The 23115-nt window shown below is 38.4% G+C and overlaps 1 protein-coding gene and 1 long non-coding RNA gene across 2 annotated transcripts in view; one reads left to right on the forward strand and one right to left on the reverse strand.

Annotated features, from left to right (window-relative positions):
* LOC131195223 (uncharacterized) lies at positions 1 to 15963 on the forward strand. Its single transcript, XR_009154381.1, has 3 exons — positions 1 to 655; positions 8901 to 8994; positions 15840 to 15963. It is a non-coding gene; the product is annotated as an uncharacterized LOC131195223 (long non-coding RNA).
* The window catches only part of LOC131195222 (fatty-acid amide hydrolase 1-like), a 27028-nt gene continuing 5769 nt past the window's right edge, over positions 1857 to 23115 (reverse strand). Inside the window, exons 4-15 of the mRNA XM_058176977.1 lie at positions 20529 to 20662; positions 18856 to 19062; positions 17934 to 17974; positions 15991 to 16115; positions 14857 to 14982; positions 12861 to 12958; positions 8381 to 8480; positions 7741 to 7781; positions 5466 to 5505; positions 5159 to 5267; positions 4008 to 4153; positions 1857 to 2948 (exon numbers count right to left, since the gene is read on the reverse strand). Of these exons, the coding sequence (XP_058032960.1) occupies positions 2820 to 2948; positions 4008 to 4153; positions 5159 to 5267; positions 5466 to 5505; positions 7741 to 7781; positions 8381 to 8480; positions 12861 to 12958; positions 14857 to 14982; positions 15991 to 16115; positions 17934 to 17974; positions 18856 to 19062; positions 20529 to 20662 (1296 nt within the window). The 3' untranslated portion in view covers positions 1857 to 2819. The remainder of the gene's footprint in view (positions 2949 to 4007; positions 4154 to 5158; positions 5268 to 5465; positions 5506 to 7740; positions 7782 to 8380; positions 8481 to 12860; positions 12959 to 14856; positions 14983 to 15990; positions 16116 to 17933; positions 17975 to 18855; positions 19063 to 20528; positions 20663 to 23115) is intronic.

Below are 23115 nucleotides of genomic sequence, written 5' to 3' on the forward strand. Positions count from 1 at the left end.
TTGAGCCATTATATGCCTTTCCAGTTTGTCATTGCTTAAAAGCTTAACATGAGATTCCCAACAGTTGTTCATGTTGAGAATAATTTACTGACGGCGGTAGCCTGTGTCGAAGTGAAAGAATTCTTACAGCTTGCATTCTCACGATTGCAAATTAATCTTTTCCGATGTGCCATGTGAAGATGTCACCCAGATTTGTTAGTTTTTCAGTTCAGCATTATCTTGGGTACCTTGCTTTGTATTTGGTCATGACTGCCAATTCAACCTTAGATTTAAGTATCAAAATCATCATATGAAATTCTCCTGCATGTTTGTGTATTGGTTGGCTATATTCTCAGGAACCATTGGGCAATGATTCAAGGTGATAATTCTGTTGCCCTTGACAGAGATAGTCAACCTTTAATCAGGCAAATATACATGCAGGTTGCCAAGAAGCTATTTTGGGCCTTAAAAGTAATTTCAGAGGGTAATGCCAGCCATGAACACCAGTTCAAAAATCCATTTAGGATTGGATTGATAACTAGTTTGCCCTTGTTCTCCATTCAAGTCTATATTTCAGCACTAAGGTAATAAACACTCTGGAGCTTCTGCCTTAACCAGTTTGCTTCAAAGGACTTTATCAAATCTTTACATGCCATGTCCAGTTCTTCTACTTACGGTAGGTACTAAATTGCTAATTATATAGTTCTTTTTATAATTGCTTTATAACTGAATAACAGAATAACAGAGTTGGAATGGACTTTGGTCTTCTAATTTAACCCCCTGCTCGGGCAGTAGATCCTATACCAGGAGTGTCAAACTCATATCATCACGGTGGCGTCATGTGACGTATCGGGACTTTTTCCCTTTTCACTAAACCAGGCAGGGGCAGGGCCAGTACATAACGCATCCAGCCCACGGGCCTCAAGTTTGACACCCCTGCCCTATACAATTCTGGACAAATGCTGTTCAATTCTTGAAAACCTCTAGTGCTGAAGCCCTCACAACTTCTGGCAGCAAGCGTTCCACTGGTTTATTGTTCTCATTGTCAGGATTTTTTTTTAGTTCTAGATTGCTTCTCTCATTGATTAGTTTCTATCCATTGCTTCTTGTACTGCCTTCAGGTGCTTTAGAGAATAGGTTGACTCCCTCATCTTTATGGCAACCCCTTAAAATAACTGTGATATAGTAGATACAGATATATCTAATGCTCCCGAGAAGTTGAAAATTCAGATAAAGACTTCTTAATGTATTATGGAATGGCACACTATCAATTGAGAAGGATCAATGAAAAAATGTGACTTTTTTCAGTAGTACTACAATTTTTGGGGGGATCCAATATTGGCAAAAGTACCATGCATTCCAACATTGTTTGTCCAGTGATGTCTGGCATCATGGGGAAATGCCAATGCCTGCATGGATGGATGAAAAGAAGGGAGGGAGGGAGGTTAGATATTATTTGGATCACTTGGCTTGGAAATAATGCATATAGTGTGGATTTGGGTGTTCAAATGGATCACAAAGACAAGGACTAGATTCAACTGCACAACTTGGAAATTTACTGGATGATTTTGGATCAATCACTACCTCTCAACTCAATCTACCTCAAAAGAGTTGTTATAAGAAAACAACGGAAATGCTATATATAGGCTGTATATTAGCCATGAAGTCCGGCCGGATCTATCCGGCTTGTGTGAGACAGTAGGGCTGGCAGCGGGAGGCTCCGCCCACTGTCATTATATCCCATTTTTGACCGTCTGCACATGTGCAGAAGAGGTGCGTGCACTCACATTTCTGATCCGGTAGCGAAGGTAAGTGCATTTCACTCCTGCTGTATATATACTGTTTTGTGTTTCGAGAGAAAATAAGGCTATATAACCTAATAAATAGAGATTATTTATTCACATTGCAATTTGACTTTATAGGCTTCCAGTATGTTGAATGGAGGAAAACTGAAAATTGGGCAGAAACATGTCAGATAGGAATTGAAGAAGAGATGAAGGGCTTGCTGCAGAGATGCAAGACTGGGAGGAAACGTTACTGTTGTATAAACACTGGACATATCATTTCTCTATATGGAAATAAATAGAGGATCTAGAGAATCAAAGCTAAGCAAAAATAAAGGGATAGATCACAGGTATTTGTAATTGTGATAAAAGCCATGCCATTGTTTCACAAAAAGTTGTAATTCCAAAAAAGAATGTTGTATTAATAGCAAACGTATCAAACTGAACAAATACATTTAGCTGAATTGTAGTGAGTTTTAGGAACCTAAAAAACTGGTCCTGGAAAAAGAATGTGTGGACTTCAGCCTGTCTTAATCGATGCCAAGAGTTATTCATTTTCAAACTTAAAACCACTTGAAGATTAATCTATTGCTAAGTTGCTAAATAACTGACAAACATACTCTCACCTCTGCCCAGGGAAGATTAGGGAAATTTTGTTTTTATGAATACATTGCATTGGAATAATATCACACCCATATACACGATCAGATGTCTGACTTTTCTGTCCATTCATGTACATAATTGCCAGGAAAAATCAATTCTTCAAATGTTTCCTATCTGCTCCATCCACAGACACTCTGATTCCAAAAGCACATTAAAAACGTCAGTTTCATTATTTTAGACCTGATAAGTTTTTATATCTATTGGGCTGGAATGGCACTCAATATTTTAATGGAAAGTATTTAAAGGTATGCAGCTCAACCTAAATTATTGTTCCCCTTACATTTGCTCAACATATTCATCCATAGTGATTTCCCTTAGTTGTATAAACTAAATCAGTCCCCAGAGTCCATGGTTAGTATGGAAGAATTCCATTCTGCTTCCTGTGATATCGTATCATTGTTTCCTTGATTTTTCTCTGCTTAGCTTCTCCACTTCTTTCATGAACCGGAGACAGAGCTCTTCTTGCCATGGCAAAGCCACACACTGGACAGCCACAGGAAGCCCCACAGACTCTTTCACTGCCTACAAGGATAGAATAAAGAAAGCAGCTTTTTACAGCAAATGTCAAATACAGATAGTTCTTCAGATAACAATGGTCACTTAATAATCATCTGAAGTTACAACAGACCTCCTGAAAGCTCTTTACCAACCCCCTTTTGAACTTATGGCTCCTGCAGCACCACAACAGTCCTTAGCCCTTATGACTGACAGAAAGGACACTACAGCACTCCCCCATCTCTCTCTCTCTCTCCCCCCATCTCTCTTTCTCTCTCCCCCCTCCTCCGCCCAATCCTGTTCCACTGGGACCCTGCAGGCCTTGGACTACTCCCCACACGTCTGTCATCCATCACACCCTTACCTTTCAAAGAGCTCTTTTTTTTGGTCAAATTTTATTTATGCAAGTTGGCCAATCACTCACCTGATAGCAATACTCCATTCAAACATCGCACCTGCACATATCACAAGTCTGGTTGCCCCAGCTTAGAGTGGTCGTTTTAATGGCTGCCATCCCTGCCGCCAGATCAAAGAGCTGCCTCCGACCCTTCAAGGAACTTGCCTGTTCCCCTTGGTCGTCTGAGGCGCCTGTCTTTCTTCACCATCCCTCCAAGAAGGTTCTGGTCCAAAGACACCCCACCCGACAGCGGTTTGTCTGGCTGGATTTTCGTGAGGCTTGTCAGAGCCCACTATTTTCCAGCCAGTCTTGCCGCGATGCTTCCGGTTTTCCATCTGAGCCTCATGCTGGAGAAAGAGGACAGGCCACATGGCTGCCCTTAAGAAGGAATTGCCATTTTCAGCTTGCCCACAATTCCTTGTGGTCACACAAAGGTAGTGTCTCAGGGTTGGAGAAGGCCAGGGCAGGTCTCTAAGGCCCTATATCTAAAGTAAACCATGTTCCACTTAATAACTTGCCTTTTTGTTTAACAGCTGCATCAGAGAGATCAGGGTATGGGGGTTAAATGAGGCCATCTCGCTTCACGGCCATCATGACATGCGACCATAATGGACAGGTTCCACTATGGTCATATCTCAAGGATTACCCGTAAATGCTGCTGGCCACTGTCATGAAGCAATTCCAAGTACCTTTACAAAGAGTTTGTCCCCCAAATCATTGTAGTGTCCTTTGAAACTCTTTAGCTCCTCTTCGTCCTCCTTTGTCACTGTTGTAACTGGTACTACTCCAGCAGGCAAGTCCAAGTAGTTATATAAAATGGTATGAGAAATGACCTCTGTATAGACAAAAAACAGAAGGGAAATTAAATGGCTACGCAGCTCTCTTGAGCAACTTGCAGTGATTAACAGCACATATGAAGACAGTACTTCATAATTCTAATCACATATATCTCCTCCCCAATCTACATATGAGAAAATTATTTGAAAAAACTGAAGCCGATCTCGAGCAACTAAAAACAGACACAGCAGGTTTCACGTTTACAGCTCTACGTGTTGTCTTTAACATTCCTCTCTTTAAAAACACACTTGAAACAGTTTTATTCTGGAGGCTATATGGATACTGATGACTTACCTTAGAGACTCTATTGTTAAATTAGATTTCCGAAGTCTGCAATCCATTTAAGAAGTATTTTAGAAATACAGTCTGCACTGTCACAAAAAGTGTAGTTATGCATTCTCAAAATAATGAATGTGTACTAGTTTGTGAAGGCTGACTGAAGGAAAACTGCCATCCATCAGCCTTTAAACTGGCTCTTAACTGATGGAAAAGCAAGATTGAACATTATGATTCCACAAAGAATTATTTGGTCACTCCTAGATGAAGTTTTTTGTCTAAGTGTACAGAGAACTAGACAGACATTATTAAAAGCATATTTGAATTGTTAATGAGATAAGATGCTTAACATCAACACGAAACATGCCAATGTGAACTCTTTTGCTTATAAGCCAGGATGGGGCAACTTATGCAATATGGCAAGATCCATAACAGGAGTATATTAGGATTGTGCAGTGCTTCAGATTCAAAAGTGCAAGCTCTTTAAGCAGCCACCTCTTTTCCTAGGGACAGTACAGCCATAGAAAAGGTAGTTCAAAGGGTTGCAAACAAGCACCATATTTGCACTCCCCTGTGTTATTCCATGAACTTTTTGCCCAACCTCAAAGCACATCCCAACCCTAGGATTTAGTCACATCTGGTCGAATAGGAGTAGGACACTACATGGGATCTAAAGAATACCAACATGCTTTTTAAAACTTGGTTTTCCGAGTTTTTTAAAAATTACCTGGGACTTTTCCAGCAAACCCACTCTTAAAAGCAGGACCTATAGCAGGACAAAGCAATACATCCAGTTCCAGTCTTTTCCATTCTTCAGTGAATTCTCTGCAATATTCCTAATGATAAGAGATGAATATATATATCAGGGATACCTTTATTTTTCAATGTATAAACCTGGCATCTAAAAAATAGAGCAGGAATATGGTAGGGGCAAGAAGACAGATAGCACAGCAAAGGTGGCTCTTGAGTTGCTATTCTTTGAGCAACTATTTTATGAATGAACAATGCAGTTTGGAAAGATTAAAAAAAAATACCTCAATTTCCGAGTGACATTTCCAGAGTTCTTTTACAGACCTAAAAAGTCAAAGAAAATATATGAACTGCAGATGCATGGAATTGGCTGCCTATGTTCATGGCTTGTAACAGCTTTCCCCAACTGATGGTATACAGCTATGCTGACTTAATTCTTCTGGGCAGAATGGAATTGAAAGTCTAACTGGGCCCAAGACTAGAGTATATTAATGGCAGTAAAGTTATCACATTAACTTTGGCAAAATAAACCAATGGTTGCCGAGATCATTAATCATGATCAAGACCATGTGGCGGCCGTCTCCAGGAGAGCTTTTTACCAGGTCCGCCTGGTTCGCCAGTTGCGCCCCTTTCTGGACCGGGATGCCTTATGCACGGTCACTCATGCTCTCGTCACTTCTCGCCTGGATTATTGCAATGCTCTCTACATGGGGCTACCCCTGAGGTGCACCTGGAGACTTCAGCTAGTCCAGAATGCAGCTGCTGGTGATTGAGGAGCACCACGTTGCTCCCGGTAACACCACTCCTGCGCAGTCTGCACTGGCTACCTGTGGTCTTCGGTGCGCTTCAAGGTTCTGGTTACCACCTTTAAAGCGCCCATGGCTTAGGGCCCGGTACTTACGGGACCGCCTGCTGTTACCTTATGCCTCCCATCGACCCGTGCGCTCTCACAGAGAGGGTCTTCTCAGGTGCCGTCCGCCAAGCAATGCCGGCTGGCGGCCCCAGGAAGGGCCTTCTGTTGGAGCACCTACTCTGGAACGACCTTCCCCGGTTTGCGCCAAATATCTGACCTTCGGACCTTTCGTCGGGAATTAAAAACTCATTTATTCATTCAAGCGGGACTGGACTGATTTTTTAGATTTTTTAAATTTCTAAATTTTAAATTTTAAATTTTTAAATCTTCTGTAATTTTATATGGGGTATTTTAGGTTGGTCAATTTGACGGTTTTAATTCGGCCACTATTGAATAGGTATTTTAAATTGATTTTTAACTTTGTATACTTATTGCTTTTTATCTTGGTTGTACACCGCCCTGAGTCCTTCGGGAGAAGGGCGGTATAAAAGTTTAATTAATAAATAAATAAATAAAAAAATAATAATACGGAGATCAAGAAATATTTGTAAAAAGCATCAGCAGAAGGAAAAATCCCTTCTGATAAGAAAAATCTTCCTATACTCTCTGTGTGTGTGTAATTTTTTTTTATTATTAGCTCAAATTATTTCCTTCTGTAATTAGAAATAAGAAGGAGAATGACTAGAAAATATCATACTAAGAATGGATTAAGCAGTATTCCCAACCCACAACTCCTCCAGCCCATATTTAGCCTATAAAGGCAAAAGGAATGGTATCTGAAAATGACAATATACGGAAAAATATATGAAAGTAAAAAGTACACAAAATATTTTAGGAAATGTCAAAAGGAACCATGCATCTGATCCAAAACAGGTGCTGACTAGAATTGTTGGCTTCGACAGTATATTATGGGTGGTAAAATTAATGGAATTGGATGATGGCAAAACTAACTAGCTTGAGTAAAGAAAAGATTTTGTCTAGCTTTGTTTCTACATGGAAATGACTTTTGGACTTTTTGCTTGAGAGTGAAAGAAATGCTATATTTTTTGAGATTTGCCAATTAGAACTGTTTATGGTAATTATATAGTGCATTACTGAATTTCAGATCAAAAGATGAATGAATTTTAAATTTGTAACTGTATTGAAGAAATACTATTTTTATTTTCTTTCTCTTCCTTTTTCCTTTATCCCTTGTACTTTGCCCCTCCCTATTTTATTTCACAAAATGATAAATACACAGAAAACTAGTGTTAGCAGGGTTAGCAAAATATTCACAAAATGGGCACTCCTGCAAGATTTTTCATCTTCCAAGTGCTAAAAATAGATTCAAAATAACATTAAGTTATTCTGTGACACCCTATAGCCTTTCCAAGATTTAAGAAATAAAATGTTCTTTTAATTTTGGGATAGATGGGAGCAATCCATTCTAGCTAGTTCTGCACATACATAGTCTCTAACACTCTACAGTTATATCATAGTTCTTTAGGATCACATGCAAAATGCAACTCATAGGTCCTTGTTTTATACTAAACTACTGCTGGAAAACCTTTACCTCAGATGCAATCATTTCTGCTTGGTTAAAAGCATATTCATCACTAATTCCATCCAAACAGGAACTATAAAATCAGGAAGCAAAAAATCAACCCACTTACTACAAAGGCAATATTAAGAGATGAAGGCCTTAATCTCCCATCAAAAATATTTACCTTTGTTGCAGGTTGCTCAAACTTTTTGACTGACGAATAATCTAAGGAAAAATAAATGAAAAATTTGGGTTTGATGTAAAAATAAGTGGTAAAGTCTCTTCAATATTATATACTCCACCAAAAACGTAGAATGAAACACAACTAGCCCAAGAAGCACAAATCTACTTCTTTAGCATTCTCTGGCTGGAGAACAATAGTCCCAACCCATTTGGAAGATTGAAAATAAAGGTGGCTCAGTTGTTTCAGTGCAGCCTGATATATACCCTACATTACTTTAGTACAAAGCCATTATATTAATTATGAGAATGCCAAAGCTAGAATATTTACAGTTGGTGTAGGGTGGTGGTTAAAATCACAGGCTAGGACTATGGAGACCCATGGATGCAGTCCACCATCGCCTACGAAAACTGGGAGACAAACTGCAGTGACTGGCTGACAACTCTGTCATCCAAAATGTGGAGCAGGGAACTAAGCTATACTGAACTTAATTCTTACTAATAGGGATGAAATGTTTGATGGAGTCGAAGTTATAGGAATTTTGTGTGAGAGTGCCATGTTCACCTTAGAACACACCAATAACTGAACATAGGTTGGGAAACCCTGCTCCAGGTAAATAAAGATAGTAAGAGATATTACTTACTATTGGTTTTATAATCCAGGACAAGACTCTTCGCATCCAATAAGGTAATTTTAGGATCAGTATGCTATTCCTTAGTTTCGGATCTACAGGTTCGCCTTCACTGAAAGACAATCCAGACAATCCAAACACATAAATAAAATGTTAAGATAATTTTCAAAATGGAAGTTATCTTCCAATTTCAGGCATCGGCTAGCACTACTGGCATCCAGAAATGTCTGTTTGCCATGTTCCGATTAATAATTCTGATTAATCTGTAAAAACCAAGAGAAGAATCCTACTAAATCAGATAGCTAGTCCTTGAGTCAAAACTGTTTGTTTAAGAACAGTCTGGAATTACAGATGGTTTTGAAAAGGGTGCTTAGTGGCAGTGGTGAAATCTAACGTTTTTCCTACCAGTTCTGTGGGAGTGGCTTGGTGAGCGTGGCTTGGTGGGGTCATGTGACTGGGTGGACGTAGCTATGTAGTCATGTGACTGGGGGGTGTCAAAATACAGAAACTCACTTTAACTATGTCCTGCTAGAGCAGGGGATTGGACTAGATGACCTCCAGATCCCTTCCAGCCCTGGATTGCTGTGCTCTTTCAAGGTGTCCTCTGAAGCTGCATCTAGTGCCAGGTTTGTGGCCCTTCCTTCCTCTCCTTTTTCCCTCTCTCCCTCTCTCCCTCCCTCCCACCCTCCCTTTCCTTTTCTTTCTATTTTTCTCCCTTCCCTCCCTTTCTTTCTCCCATCGCTTCCATCCCGCCGTCCCCTCCCTCCCTTCCTTCTTTTTGCAGCACTCCCTACCCCCCCCCTCGTTTTTGGCCTAACAGACCCCCAATAGGTAGTAAAAAAAATGTTTTAAAAAGTAAAAAAAAAAAAAGTTCCGAGGATCACGTGGCAAGGCTGATTGTCACAGCTGATTGTCGGAACCTTTTTTTTTTTTACTTTTTTAAGCGTCTTTTTACTATCTATTGCCCGAACAGGTAGTAAAAAAATGCTTTAAAAAAGTTTAAAAAAAAAAGTTCAGATGATCAGCTGTGCCACGCGATCGTCACAACTTTTTTTTTACTTTTTAAAGTATTTTTATACTACCTGTTTGGGCGAACCAGTAGCATTTTCACCGGTAGCATTTCACCACCCCTGCTTTATGGCCAACAAAGCTCTTCCAGCAATCAGAAAATGTTGAACTATCACCCCGCAGTCACATGATCGCAATCTGTGTGCTTGGTAGAAGCAGGATTTATGTAGAATCTTATTTCTTTCCATTGTAAAAGCTAGCCATTTATTCTAACCTTCATCCTAAACTTTTTTCAACCTATTACTGATTTATAGAAGGACCTCTTTTCTCATTACCTCTAAATTTCTGCAGGGGTTTTCAATGAAGCACTTTTATCAAGAGCTGTTTGGGAAGTTCAACCATAATATCCTAGTGTTCTGTCAGATCCTAGTATATATATAAGCTATAGCAGCTCAGTACATCTATCACACTAACCCAGAATCAAACACGCTACTATATATTATGCATTAAAATGATATGCAAATCTATCCAATCTCTATTAAATACCCAATCAACATGTTTGGTGGTACTCTCCAAATCATTTTAGAGGGATAACAAGGGCAAGTCTTTTCTACGGAAAAAAGACCCTATCCAATCATTCTTTAACAATGTTTTCACTTCTGTACCTTAATTGTATTAATTATATTTCCATTTTCCTATGCAAGATAGACATTTAAATTAACTCACAGTTAAATTTGGCAGCCCCTAGGATCCATTTTTCTTCCCAAAAGTTATTACAATTAACTCTTAACCCCAACTAAGAAACTGACTTCAAGTACAAACTGCCTAAAGTTGTCACCAACTAAAAATTCATTAAAGACTCTTATTTCTTACTGGTTCCATGTCTTCCTACTTTTAAAAAGCACATTCTAACAACTCCCATAAAATGGTTCAAGCTTTTCAACAAGTTGTTCATCTGTATTGAAAACTGATTTGAATACATTTAAGTATCTCCTGGGCTGATTTCTTGGTTCTGTTATACTGAAAGCTTTTTTTAATCTGAATTTATTTTAAAAGCAATTTACTTGCTCAAATTCACGTTTTGCTTTTTTTAAAAAAAAAAAATCTATCATCTATGTAATGTAGTTTTTAAACAGGTGAATATTTGTCTCTGTATGTATGTCTTCCTCAGTTTTTTTACCTAAGGAAGGTCCTTTTTAAAATGAGAGTAACTATTACTCCAGTAATAGTTAAAATGCCAAACTGGCCTGGGAAAAGACCCAGATTCTGGGTAGATTCATTTTGAGCCACAGAAGCTCACTGGCTCAAATAGTGGCCAATCACTCTTGCTCGCCCAATTTTGGACTGCTGTTGGGCAGCAGAATGCGGGAGGAGCATTGTGTATGTCACCTTGGATACTTGGAAGAGAAGTGGTATACAGGTAGTCCTTGACTTACGACCACAACTGAGCCCAAAACTTACATTACTAAGCAAGACAATTAAGTGAATTTTGCGTTGTTTTACTACCTTTCTTGCTACAGTTTTTAACTGAATGACTGCAGTTGCTAAATTAGTAATATGTGAATTTGGCTTTCCTATTGACTTTCTTTGTCAGGTGATTACATGGACCCGGGACACTCCATTGTGATAAACACATGCCAGTTGTCAAGTGTCCAAATTTTGATCACGTGACTACAGGGATGCTGCAATGGTTGTAAGTGTGAAAAATAGTCATTAGTCACTTTTTTCAGTGCCATTGTAACTTCAAACATCTATTAAACAACTGGCTGTAAGTTGAGAACCACCTGAATGTATCTAAGAAATAAATAAAAATGTTGCCCAAGACTTCTACCTATTGCGCCCTTCTTTCTAGGCATTCATATTCTGGCATTCATTCAGATTTGTATATACTTTTCTCTTACACTGGCAGCAATGTTCCATTTGAGATTTCATTGCCCGATTTAAGCCTCTCACCTATATTGATGTGTTGCCGATACATAAATATCATACAAGAATTCAAAGTAATGTATCTTGTTCCCAGCTTTTAATTTTTAACCTGACAACAATCCTGGAATATTGGGACTAGAGGCACTAAATATTGAGATTTAAGATTAAATGGAGATTTGAAGCTGAATTTTCTCTATTTAAACATTGTAGAATGCTAACCTGCCTGTATTACTGCAGAAAGCTTTTTTATATAGTCTTACATCCCTTCACATACACACATACAGGCGGTCACCATTTACTAATTGCCTTGTGTAGCAACTGTGTGAAGTTACAAAAGTGAACCCCCCCCCCTTTTCGACCACTCTTCACAGTTACGATCATTGCAGGGACATACGGTCTTATGATCCTGAAGCAACTCCAAAGAAGCAGAAACGTAACACCAAGACTGATATTCAAGAATGTTATGTATCTTCTTTCCGAAAACCTTTGACTCAGTTAACTAATCGAATTCACTGCCTTGATGGTAATAAACATGTAAGTGACATTTATGCTTTCTTAAGATTTGGCACAATTCTTTTACTCTTATTGGATCATATCTCTTTTATTGATGACTCTGGCAAAAGAGAGACTGCATCATAGAGTGAATTTACATATCTCTTGTATGATGGGAGATCTAAGTTGCTCTTTAGTTTTGTACCTTAGAATATTTTATATATTAATGAAAAAAGATTTGGACTTTTAAAATCTTGGAATGAGGCATAAATGGTTTACGCCAATTGCCTGATCTTCGGACCTTTCGCCGTGAGCTGAAAATGCATTTATTTATTCAAGCGGGACTGGCTTAAAAGTTTTATTAAATTTTAATTGGGGTTATTTATGAATTTTAGGGTTTTAAATTGTTTTAAATTTCGGCCATTTATGTAATATGCTTGGTTTTAAGTTTTTGTTTTAATGTGTATATTGTGGGGTTTTTATTATTTGGCTGTACACCGCCCTGAGTCCTTCGGGAGAAGGGCGGTATAAAAATCTAATAAAATAAATAAATAAACTATTGTACAACCTGGCTTCCAACAAGATAAAGCAGGAGTAAAATTGCAAATCAAAGTCTCGTGATGTCTCCCTTAATGATTGCTGTGTGTGACAAACGCGAAGAGACATCGTAAGTTCATCACGGTCATGTGATTTTTCCATTTAGCAATGGTAGCGCTTAGTGATGGAGTTGCCAGTTATAATTTTGGTCACTAAGTGAGGACTACCTCTAGTATCCTAGATCCATAATAAAAATAAAGCTTCCAGAAGAGTTAGGGATGTTGTTGTTTGAAGCAAGGGGGGGAGGGAAAAAGATTCAAACAGCTGAAATTCACTAGTCCCAAATGTTTCATTCATAGCAGCTTTCAGCATCACAGAAATTAAAACCCTGCCTCTCCTATAGAAAATAATTGGAAACAGAAGAGAAGAAAAAGCGAGGGTGGGGGGGAATCACATTCACAAAATAAGCCTTCTATTACTCTTATTTCCTCACATATACACTTCAGACCATAGAAAGTGCAATACTTACAAAGACTGCAGTAAAGTGGCACCATCATCAGCGAAAAGTGTTGCAGGAACTAAGTGGTTCATAAAATGGGCTACGTGAAGTGGCTTAAAGGGAACCATCTAAAAAGAAATGAAAGAACTTTTACAATAAAAGGTTTTTTTAAAAAAAAAATCGGGGGAAATGCCTACAGTCAGAAACATGACTGAGGGAAAAAAAAAAACAATTCTCTAAAATCAATGTTTTTTCAAACCTGGCTATTTTAAGATGTGTAAAATTCCCCAGCATGCTAACAAAGGGAGTTGAAGCCTATGCATCTTAAAGTGGCCAAGTTCAAATACGTTGCTCTAAATGATAAAAATGCATTCATTTGCATGTGATTCAATCTTACACTTGGGGAAAGGTTTGCACAACTCTACTAAAATAATTCCCTCAACACTGTCAGACTATTTACTGAATCTGCACTACTATTAATCGTTTCATAGTTCCCATCACCAATCTCTTTCCACTTATGACTGTATGACTATAACTTGTTGCTGGCAATCCTTATGATTTATATTGATATATTGATCATCAATTGTGTTGTAAATGTTGTACCTTGATGAATGTATCTTTTCTTTTATGTACACTGAGAGCATATGCACCAAGACAAATTCCTTGTGTGTCCAATCACACTTGGCCAATAAAATTCTATTCTATTCTATTCTATTCAAAAGTCAATACAAATGGCAGTCCTGTGTAACTAACTACCACCTGGAAACAATCTGAGGGCCATCCCATATATAAAGGCTCTCCTGTGTTAAGCAAATCCAATCAATTTTTTAAAACTCTGTATGGTGGATACCAAAGCTAGCATAATAAATAATTAATAAGCAAATTACAGAGATGAAGGCAAAGTGAAGCAGAATACAATATTTAAATACTCAAAAGCAAAATTAGCCAAGTTGCTTTTTGCATGAAACTCCACCCTTTATTGGCAACAGGTAGTGCAGCGGAGTTAGTAGGAAGGGAGGGAAAGCCCAGATAATACCTATGTGAAGTTTTGCTCTCTCTTTCTCTGCTGTTGCACCCTCCGCAAAAATCTCTTACATCTCTAAAGTACTTTAGAAGTGCTAAACAGAAATATAAGATGGAATGAAGAAATAAAAGGGATGAAAATCAAAAAAGAGGAATATAAACTACAAGCTTTTGCAGATGATTTAGTATTTAACTTGGAGGAACCTCAAACAACAGGCCCTAAATTACTAGAACAAATAGAGAATTATGGAGAGGTTGCAGGTTTAAAAATAAAGAAAGAAAAAACAAAAATATTGGTGAAAAATATTGCAGAAAAGCAAAAGAGAGAAATAAAAGAGATACTAGATTTACAAACTGTGAAAAAAATCAAATACTTAGGAATACAAAAATCTCTTACACCTACTGATGTTGCCTTCTGAAACAGACATCCCCTTGGTACAGGGATGAAATGCTCCCAGTTCGGATTGGATCGCCCGATCCGGTAGCGATGGCGGCGGGTGGTTCAGAGAACAGGTAGCAAAAATCCCTGCCCCCTCCTCCATGCCCAGCTGAGCCACGCGATCATCAGGTTGTTTTTTTTTACTTTTAAAAGCATTTTTTCTTTGGCTTTTAAAAGTAAAAAAAAGCCTCTGAAGATTGCGTGGCTCAGCTAGGATCGTCAGAGGCTTTTAAAAGCATTTTTCCTACAACCTCTTTGGCTGAAGAGGTTGTTAAAAAATGCTTTTAAAAGGCTCTGACGATCCCAGCTGAGTTGCCTGATTGTCAGAGGCTTTTTTTTTCTTTTAAAGGCAAAAAAAAATGCTTTTAAAAGAAAACAAAAGCCTCTGACGATCAGGCAAGTCAGCTGGGATTGTCAGAACCTTCTAAAAGCATTTTTTTTACAACCTCTTCAGCTGATGTTGTACCCCACCATGCCACGCCCATAGAACTGGTAGTAACAAATTTTACATTTCATATTGCCTTGGTGAAATATACCTCTCTCTCCCCTAATAAGTATACATACCACATGCCCATTTCTTTCCAGAAGCTCCTTGGTTTCCAGCACAGCCCGTGTCATGGAAGGGCTTGGCATACTATAGAAATTAGTCACATGATACCCTATTCTAAGGGGCGCAGAGCTGGTATAAACCTAGAGCAACAGAAGAACAAGAGAAAATTTCAGAATAATTAGTCATAGTAGATGCCTTAAAAGCAGGACACCACACTCGATAAATCAGCACTACATTAGCTACAGAAACATCCATTTCTCAAACACTCAAGTTCTTTATCTGCTGATATAAATATCTACCCACTGGCTTAACTCCAGAGGCTAGTAGTCAAGGCTGCTTAAGCCAATAAAAGTTCCTTAGGCAACAGTTCTGAAGAACAGGACCAAATTATGAAATGTTTTCCCAGGACATCAATGCCTGAGCTCACTAACACATGTTTAAAGGGGATGCTTATGATACCTTGGAAGAGACTTGGTTGATATTTATGATGCTGCCAGCAACCCGTATCAACCATTAGCACCATCCAATGGTATTTGTGATGCATTTTTGAATGTTCAGTTGACTGAGTTTCATGTTTAATGAATAAAGTAAATAATAATAATAGCTTATCCATTTTAACAAACCTCCCTTGTATCATTAGTCCTTTTCTTATATTTCCTTGTTTCTAACTTGTTTTTATTAGCTAACCATTGATAAAATAGGTTCCATGTCAAAAAGTATTCAGTTTCTTTGTTTTCCTTAATTGTAAGTGTTAGTCTATCCATTTCTGCACATTCTAGTATTTTTTTTCACATTTACATCTGTAGGGATCTCTTCACTTTTCCATTGTTGTGCAAATAAAAATTCTAACTGCAGTTAATGCATGTAAAATCAAAAATGTATTCCCCTTGTTATACTTATCTGGTAAAATGCCCAACAAAATATTTCTGGCTTTAAATCTATATGTTGCTTTATCATTTTTTCCAACCATGTATGTATTTTTGGGGTTATTTTTCAGGGATGATGCCATTACTACAGGAGCCCTGGCAAAGCCACAGCATCTTTAAGGGAGTGGTAATGGTTATGGCAAGGGCACCCATGTTTTCTCCAAATAACTTGTTATTCTGATTTGAAGATCTCTGCATGGTTAGTAGGATCACTGATCTTACTTGCTCATTGAAAGGAAGAGGTGGCACCGTGGGATCCAGATGGAACATCTTCTTGCACAAGAGAGCCTTCAGGCAAAGGGCAAGGCTGTCAACTTCCCTTGCCATTGGTCCCAAGCCAACAAAAACTGGAAGTAAGAAACAAGTAAACAGAAAGCATTTAATAGCAGCTTTTTAGGACTCGGGAAATTCTGAGAGGAAGGTTTCAACCCCTGAAGCTCACCAAAAAGCGATTAACTCCTCAAGAGTCAACTCATTCCCTACTTTTCAGAACGAATAACCGCTCTTCCCCATTTGAAGTCTTCATAACACTATAAGAAGAGCAACTTTTCAATACAATAGGATCAAAAAAAGGCTAAATCAAAATACATTTGTTTACTCTTCTCTATTTTCAGTCTTCTCTTTTTGGGGGGAACTTTGTTGAGAAGGTGGTTGGTTTGCAGTTCCAGAAAGCCCTGGATGGAAAGGGCTTAACAGTACTCTTTTCAATCAAGTTTCAGACAGATGAAAGCCCTTTTGAGGTAGTTCAGACAAGAATTACGAAACAGGAGTACTAAGATTGCAGCAACAGAAGCCCACGTCTGAAAGTATCTCTTTCCTCCTTTACTTCTACTCTGCTAAAAACTAAGAACTTTCTCCACCTTCTCCTGCTGATTGTAATCATTTATCAAACCACTGTCTAGCATACAGCTCTCTCCTGTGCCCCAAGGTCAATTCCACATACCATTACAGAAGAATAATTCATCTCACATATGCTACAGTACATTCAATGTCCTTCAACAGTTATGAAGGAAGATCTCAGGCTGGCGAGAGAAAATGCTGTCAACACGCCCCTATCCTGGACAAATGTCATTCAGTTTTAATCCTATTTATTCTACAAATGTTTTGCACGTGTTACATTTCTATGACCTATTTTATACCTATTTTATTTGCTGAATGTTAAATGTCTCAAATTTGTAAGTGTTTCTGACACAAATGAACCATTAAACCAGTGTGTAATACTGAGATGGCACTGATCACAGTTTTAGATTATCTCTGGAGCAGACTGAGAGATCTTGATCTCTCAATGGCCTTTGATCATGGTATCTTTTTAGAACAACATTGGGGGCTTGGAGCGGAGGATACCAGTGTTGTAGTGGTTCCCCTCCTTTCTCCAGATCCAATTCCAGTTAGCGTTGTCAGGATGAGAGAGATCTAGCCACAGATCCTGAGTTCGTGAAGCTTTCTGGATGAGGCCATCTACTGGCAGGGAATTAAGTGTCATCAACATACTGATGATACAAGTAGTTCTCAATTCAGCCCAAAATTTCTATTGCTAAGCAAGGCAGTTGTTAAGTGAGTTTTGCCCCATTTTATGACCTTTTTGCCACAATTATTAAGCAAATCACTGCAGTTGTTAAGTGAATGATCCACCACAACAACCACAGTGACTCACTTATTGACTGTCATAAAATCAAATCTTGTCATGTAGTGGACTTGACTTGTGACTGGAATGACTTATGATCAAATGTTGGTCTCAATTATGGTCACAAGTTAAGGACTTCCTGTAATCCTTTGTAAGTCACCCAGAGTCATAATTTGCAAATTGGGCAGCCATATAAATTAATTAAATAAATTAAAAAATACCCTAGACTAGGAAACAGCTAGCAACATCATCAAATCCTTTTCTGGTAAGTTGTTACAATACCCCATTGCTAATTTCAAAAACGTTTTCTTTTAAAAGACAAAGTGACAATAAAACATTCACGTAACAGAGAATGGTTGTTACTGGCATTAAGTCATTAAGCTGTGTTCATACTTTTTTGAAAAGCTACCAGCTGCCAACATTTTCAAAATTTACTTTGTAATTTACTTTGTAAATTGATGAAACTGTTTTTGGGAGAACAAGAATGTCAAAAGATAACTTATTCACTTGAAGCAAACTTCCCGTTTATTTAATCAATTACCTCCTCTCTGACCGGCGACACATGGAACAATTCCTTTTTTGCTATAGAGACATCAAAAGAGTAGTTTTAGCAAAGCTGTCAAGATTCCCAATTTTCAATATCAGTTCCTCTTTCTTTACATTCTAAAGGGGAACTCATTTCAGCACTTAACACAGATGATATATTGAAAACATTTCTGGTTTACCTAAATGAATAGGGTTAGTTCATACGAACTAAAATAGCTAAGATTCCAGCCAAGCCTATTAGACTAGCAATAGCACTTAGACTTATATACTGCCCCACAAATTAAAACATAATTGATAAACGTTGGAAGTTCACAACTTTTTGATTAGGGTAAAGGTAAAAGTTCCTCTCGCACATATGTGCTAGTTGTTCCCAACTCTAGGGGGCATGCTCATCTCTGTTTCAAAGAGCCAGCGCTGTCCAAAGACATTTCCCTGGTCATGTGGCTGGCATGATTAAACGCCAAAGGTGCACAGAACGCCACTCCCATCAAAGGTGGCTCCTATTTTTCTACTTGCATTTTTTACGTGCTTTTGAACTGCCAAGTTTGGCAGTGTAAGTGCTAGGTTGGCAGGCAGGAACCGCTAGGTTGATTAGGGTACAGCAGAGTAAAACAGGACAGCCTATTTCATATGTTAAACAGAATTCACTTAAAGTGGACATAAGATTGCAGATGTAAAAAGCAATTCAACAAAGATTGAATGAAACAAGATTTTACCTAGCCAATTATCAGATTGATTAATTCTCACTATTTGAATTAATTATTAATTCCCCTTTTCTTGGCAACTCTGATATACAGTTATAGTAAATCAGGAAGCAATATAAAGCTATAATAGATCAGGAATAGATCAGGAATATGAGAGAAATAAACCACAACATTTTAAAATCTGTATTTTAAAGATTAGAGTTTGTATACAACCTAATTCTGTTGCTAGTGGTTTTTAAACCACAAATTCCGCAAAAGGCACATGGGATACGGATGCTGCCTGCTATATCTGTGCCAATGCCCAGAAGTGATCCTCCACTTTTAATAAGAGCTCCTTCCCCTCCTGACGATCCACCAGGGCTTTTTGTGGGATCCAAAGGATGCGCTGTTGATCCAAAGATCGGATTGCTGCAGTCATAACTGAAAAGACAAAGAATATTATCAGCAATTGGTTTTGGAATAGTTCCAAATATTTTCCAGGTTGGGATCTAAGAATATGATTCAATTAGCCTTTTTACAAAATTATACTGCATCCCTTGTTTAATCTTAATCCGAAACAATGGTATTTACACTATGTCTCTTTGTAAGGATTTCTCTTTTCTTTTCAGGTAGTCACCACAATGTAGAAAGGCCTAAAAAAACCCTTGCAGACAGAAACTGGCAACCTTTTCTGATATCAGCACTGGGCCCCATATATACGTACATTTCTGTAATATCTTAAAAATGGTCAGGGTTTTTTTTGGTTGTTTTTTTTTTTTGCAAGATTGTCAAATTACAAGATTTCAACAGTTTCACTTTCACATTTCATAACATTCTGGCCAGATATGGAATAAATAAGAACAGTGAGCAGTAGCAAGTGCATTTCTTTCTCACAATCATTAAAAAAACCCAAATTTCTTGATTTCTGAAGAGGAAATGTTGATTATCATAATCAATTATTAACTCCCAAGCATTGTAAAAACTTAGTCAAGTTCAACTCTTCTACTTCTTAGAAAATATATGCTTCCTTAAGCTTTAACAATTATCACTTACACAGTACATGGTAGAGATAAGGGGTACTATTACCTGGGTGAAAATACTAGTCCTTTGGACAATTTGAATAACCCACTTCAGTATCATACAGTACAGTCTAGTCACCTGATGACAAACAAATTTGTGCAGAGCCAGTAACATTATTTGCTTTGTCCTTGTTTTATCACCACCATTTCAATGCAAGCACTGCAAACATGCAATCAGTTTTTAAAAACTGTGCTGGGTGGATTGCAGTGCCTTGAACAACTGGATGCAGCTTACCCATTAGACTTAGCCTGTTTGAAAACAGATCTGTGAGATGCAAGAAAAGCTGTTGGAAATGTTGAGGATAAAAGTAAAGAATGCGGGGGAGGAAGGAGTTATAAAAAACGGGTAGGAAAGGAGGGGGAAACAGCAGAAATGGGAATTTTTGAAGCAACCAGGGGCAGAAAGTTGGAAATAGAGATGGGTGTGTGTGCAAATGTGGTAACAGGTGAGAGATTAAGGAAAAAACAGAGAGATGGGATGGGATGGTAGCAGCATACTTGGTCAGCAGCAGGAGGAAGAAGATGGCAAAGGTCAAGTAGGGGGGTCAGAAGTCCAAAAGGGAGGGGGAAGACAGGGAAGGTGGGAAAGAGTTGAAACTCTCCTGCGACTGTAAATGCAGGTGAGCTGCCAAACACATGAACTGTGATCACAAGACCACAAGAGCACTGCAACAGCTATATCTTCAAATGATTTACTTGGTCATAAATCCCTTCCTTCAGTGCCGCTGTAAGTTCCAATGATCGCTGAATGAATAGTTTTAAATCAAGGATTACCTGTATATAAAAGTCAAAACAGAGACAATCGCGAAAAAAAAATACATGATTTACTTCAATAGAGATTGGGGAACATTTGTTTTTACAAATGGAATTGCTCCTTGATGTTTCAACACCTGCACTACAACAGCGTCTTCTGCTGCTGGCTGGAAGAGACGCTTTGCAAAGCCCAAAGTAGTATCATAGCCCTGTGATGAGGAAAAAGATATGAAGATGAGAAGGCAATTCAGGTTCCCCATAGAAACATCAGACATCGTTCAGTGATGCTGGGTTTAAGATGTTAAAAAGCAGCAATAAATTGGTAATGTATTTATTAGTTTCCCTGTGGAACATTAAGAATATTATTATACAGAAGGTCCAAGGATAAATTCTTGATAGAAAATTTCTACCTGAAATCCTGAACAGCATAAGAATTGCCCAAAGTAAACTAGATTAATTAACAGTATAACTGAATTTACTAGGCCAGAATAATGCTAGGCCAGTTTGGTTTTAATTAATTAACAAATTAACAGAGTTGGAAGGGAATTTATAGGTCATCTATTCCCGCTGAAGCAGGAAACCATATACCATTTCTGAAAAATGGCAGTCCAATCTTTTCTTGAAAGTCTCAAGTGATGAAGCTCCCACAACTTCCAAAGGCAAGCTGTTCCATTGGTTGATTGTTTTCACTGTCAGAAAGTTCCTCCTCATTTCTAGGTTGAATCTCTCCTTGGTCAGTTTCCATACATTATTCCTTGTCTGGCCTTCAGGTTAGTAAGTTAGTAAGTTATACAATGCAAGACACTGTGGTTTTTAAACCACGGCTTCTGATTTAAATTATATGACTCCACCCATTTCAAGAAACCGTAAGCTTCTAGGGATGGCAGATAAACGGGTGGGAAGAAAACATTGGGCTTTGTTCTTATGTACAACATTGGCTACAAGGTTGCTATACAAAGATGGAAAGAGGAGCACATACCCACAATTGAAGATTAGTCTTTGAAATTAATGGAACTAGCTAGATGGTGAAGTTGACTGCTTTAATTAGAAAAAAACAACTTGACTAACTTTCTTGCAACATGGAGACCACTGGTAGATTTCTTACAAGAGAAGGACAAAAATCAGATTTTGACTGAGTTTTGAGGACAAGATTTTATTTGACTAGAAAAATACTGAAACCTAATTTTATTCAAATTCATCAGTTTATGATAAGTTAGACAAAAATTAAATGAAGAATATATTATGACTATTGTATTTTTTGTATGTCAGTCATCCCGGATCACAACCGAGGGGACTGAAAACTTTTTTTTCCTTAACGATGTCGGAGCATGAATGCGAAGCTGATGATGAGCAGCTGGCAGACATCTCATCCCAGGACTATCCCAGAGGAGTTGATAAAGAATCTTTTCTGGGTACAGGGATTGAGACTAAACTGATTCTGAATTTAATAACAGCAGCAAGACTGTTGATTGGACAATATTGGAAGAAAGAAGAGGTACCTACAATAGAAGAATGGATACTGAAAGTCATTACTTTGGCTGAGATGGCTAAAATTTCAGCTTTTTTAAAAGACAATACGCAGGAAAGATATTTAATTGAATGGAAAAAATGGATTGATTATCTACAAAACAGATATCAGATTAAGAAATATCAGATTGCCTTTGAATAACTAGAAAGTTATTTTATTTAATGGGGAGGGGGTTGGAAGATGAAAAGCTTTGGATGAGGTTAATTGGATTGGAAGGGAAAATTTTATTCTATGTTTGGTTTATGTATAACAATACCTTGTGATTGACCCGGGAAGCCGGGGGGGGGGAAGGGAGGGGGGAAGGGGGTTTTCTGGGAGGGAGGGGGAAAAAAAAGGCGAAAATGTTTTTGTTTTTTTTTAAACTTTTTCAATAAAAAAAAAAAAAAGAATCTTTTCTGGGGAGAAAGCCAACCCCAGAAGATGAGCTGGAGGAGACGGGCCCTCCCAAATACTCAGGAATTTCTGCAGAGTGGTTGGAGAAACTGCAAATAGAGGAGAGACGGGAGAAGGCCAAACTGGATTTTGGAAAGCTTCCAGACCTGGGGGAACTACAATCCGGAGTTAGTAGATGTAAGCCAAAAAAGAAACTCTCTGCTTGGCAAAATGAACAGCTAATTAAGGATGAATTACAAATCGCAGAAGCTGTCAGACTGTATCGTGAGGTGATAAAGCGACAGAGAGATCTTGAAAGGTATGAGGTCCCCACCCAAAAGCCCTGGAGAGAGGGGGAAGAAGTGGAAACAGAAATTTCGATGACCACCGGGGGAGCAGCATACAGCAGAGATATTCTGGAAGAACAAGAGCCTGAGCTACGTTCTCCAGGGGCTGCAGATTTTGATAGAGGCCAGGGGACTCCTGCTGCACAAATGTTACCTCGCAGAAGGAAAAAACCTAAAATTCCCCCAACTCCCGGGAAGTTTGATGGAGACCCTAAGGAATTAGGTTTATTCCAAGCAATAGTGGACAGCCACATGCAAGAATGGGGTGAAAATTATTTGTCAGAAGCCTCTAAAGTGAGAAACGTGACCCAAGTCTTGACTGGAAGGGCGGCTTCCTGTTACGTGTCCTTGTACCAAGAGAATTCCCCTCTCTTGAGGAATTACCACCATTTTATGGCAGCCCTGAGAATGAGGT

The sequence above is a fragment of the Ahaetulla prasina genome, chromosome 3 (genome assembly GCF_028640845.1).
Source record: "Ahaetulla prasina isolate Xishuangbanna chromosome 3, ASM2864084v1, whole genome shotgun sequence".
Lineage (NCBI taxonomy): Eukaryota > Metazoa > Chordata > Lepidosauria > Squamata > Colubridae > Ahaetulla > Ahaetulla prasina.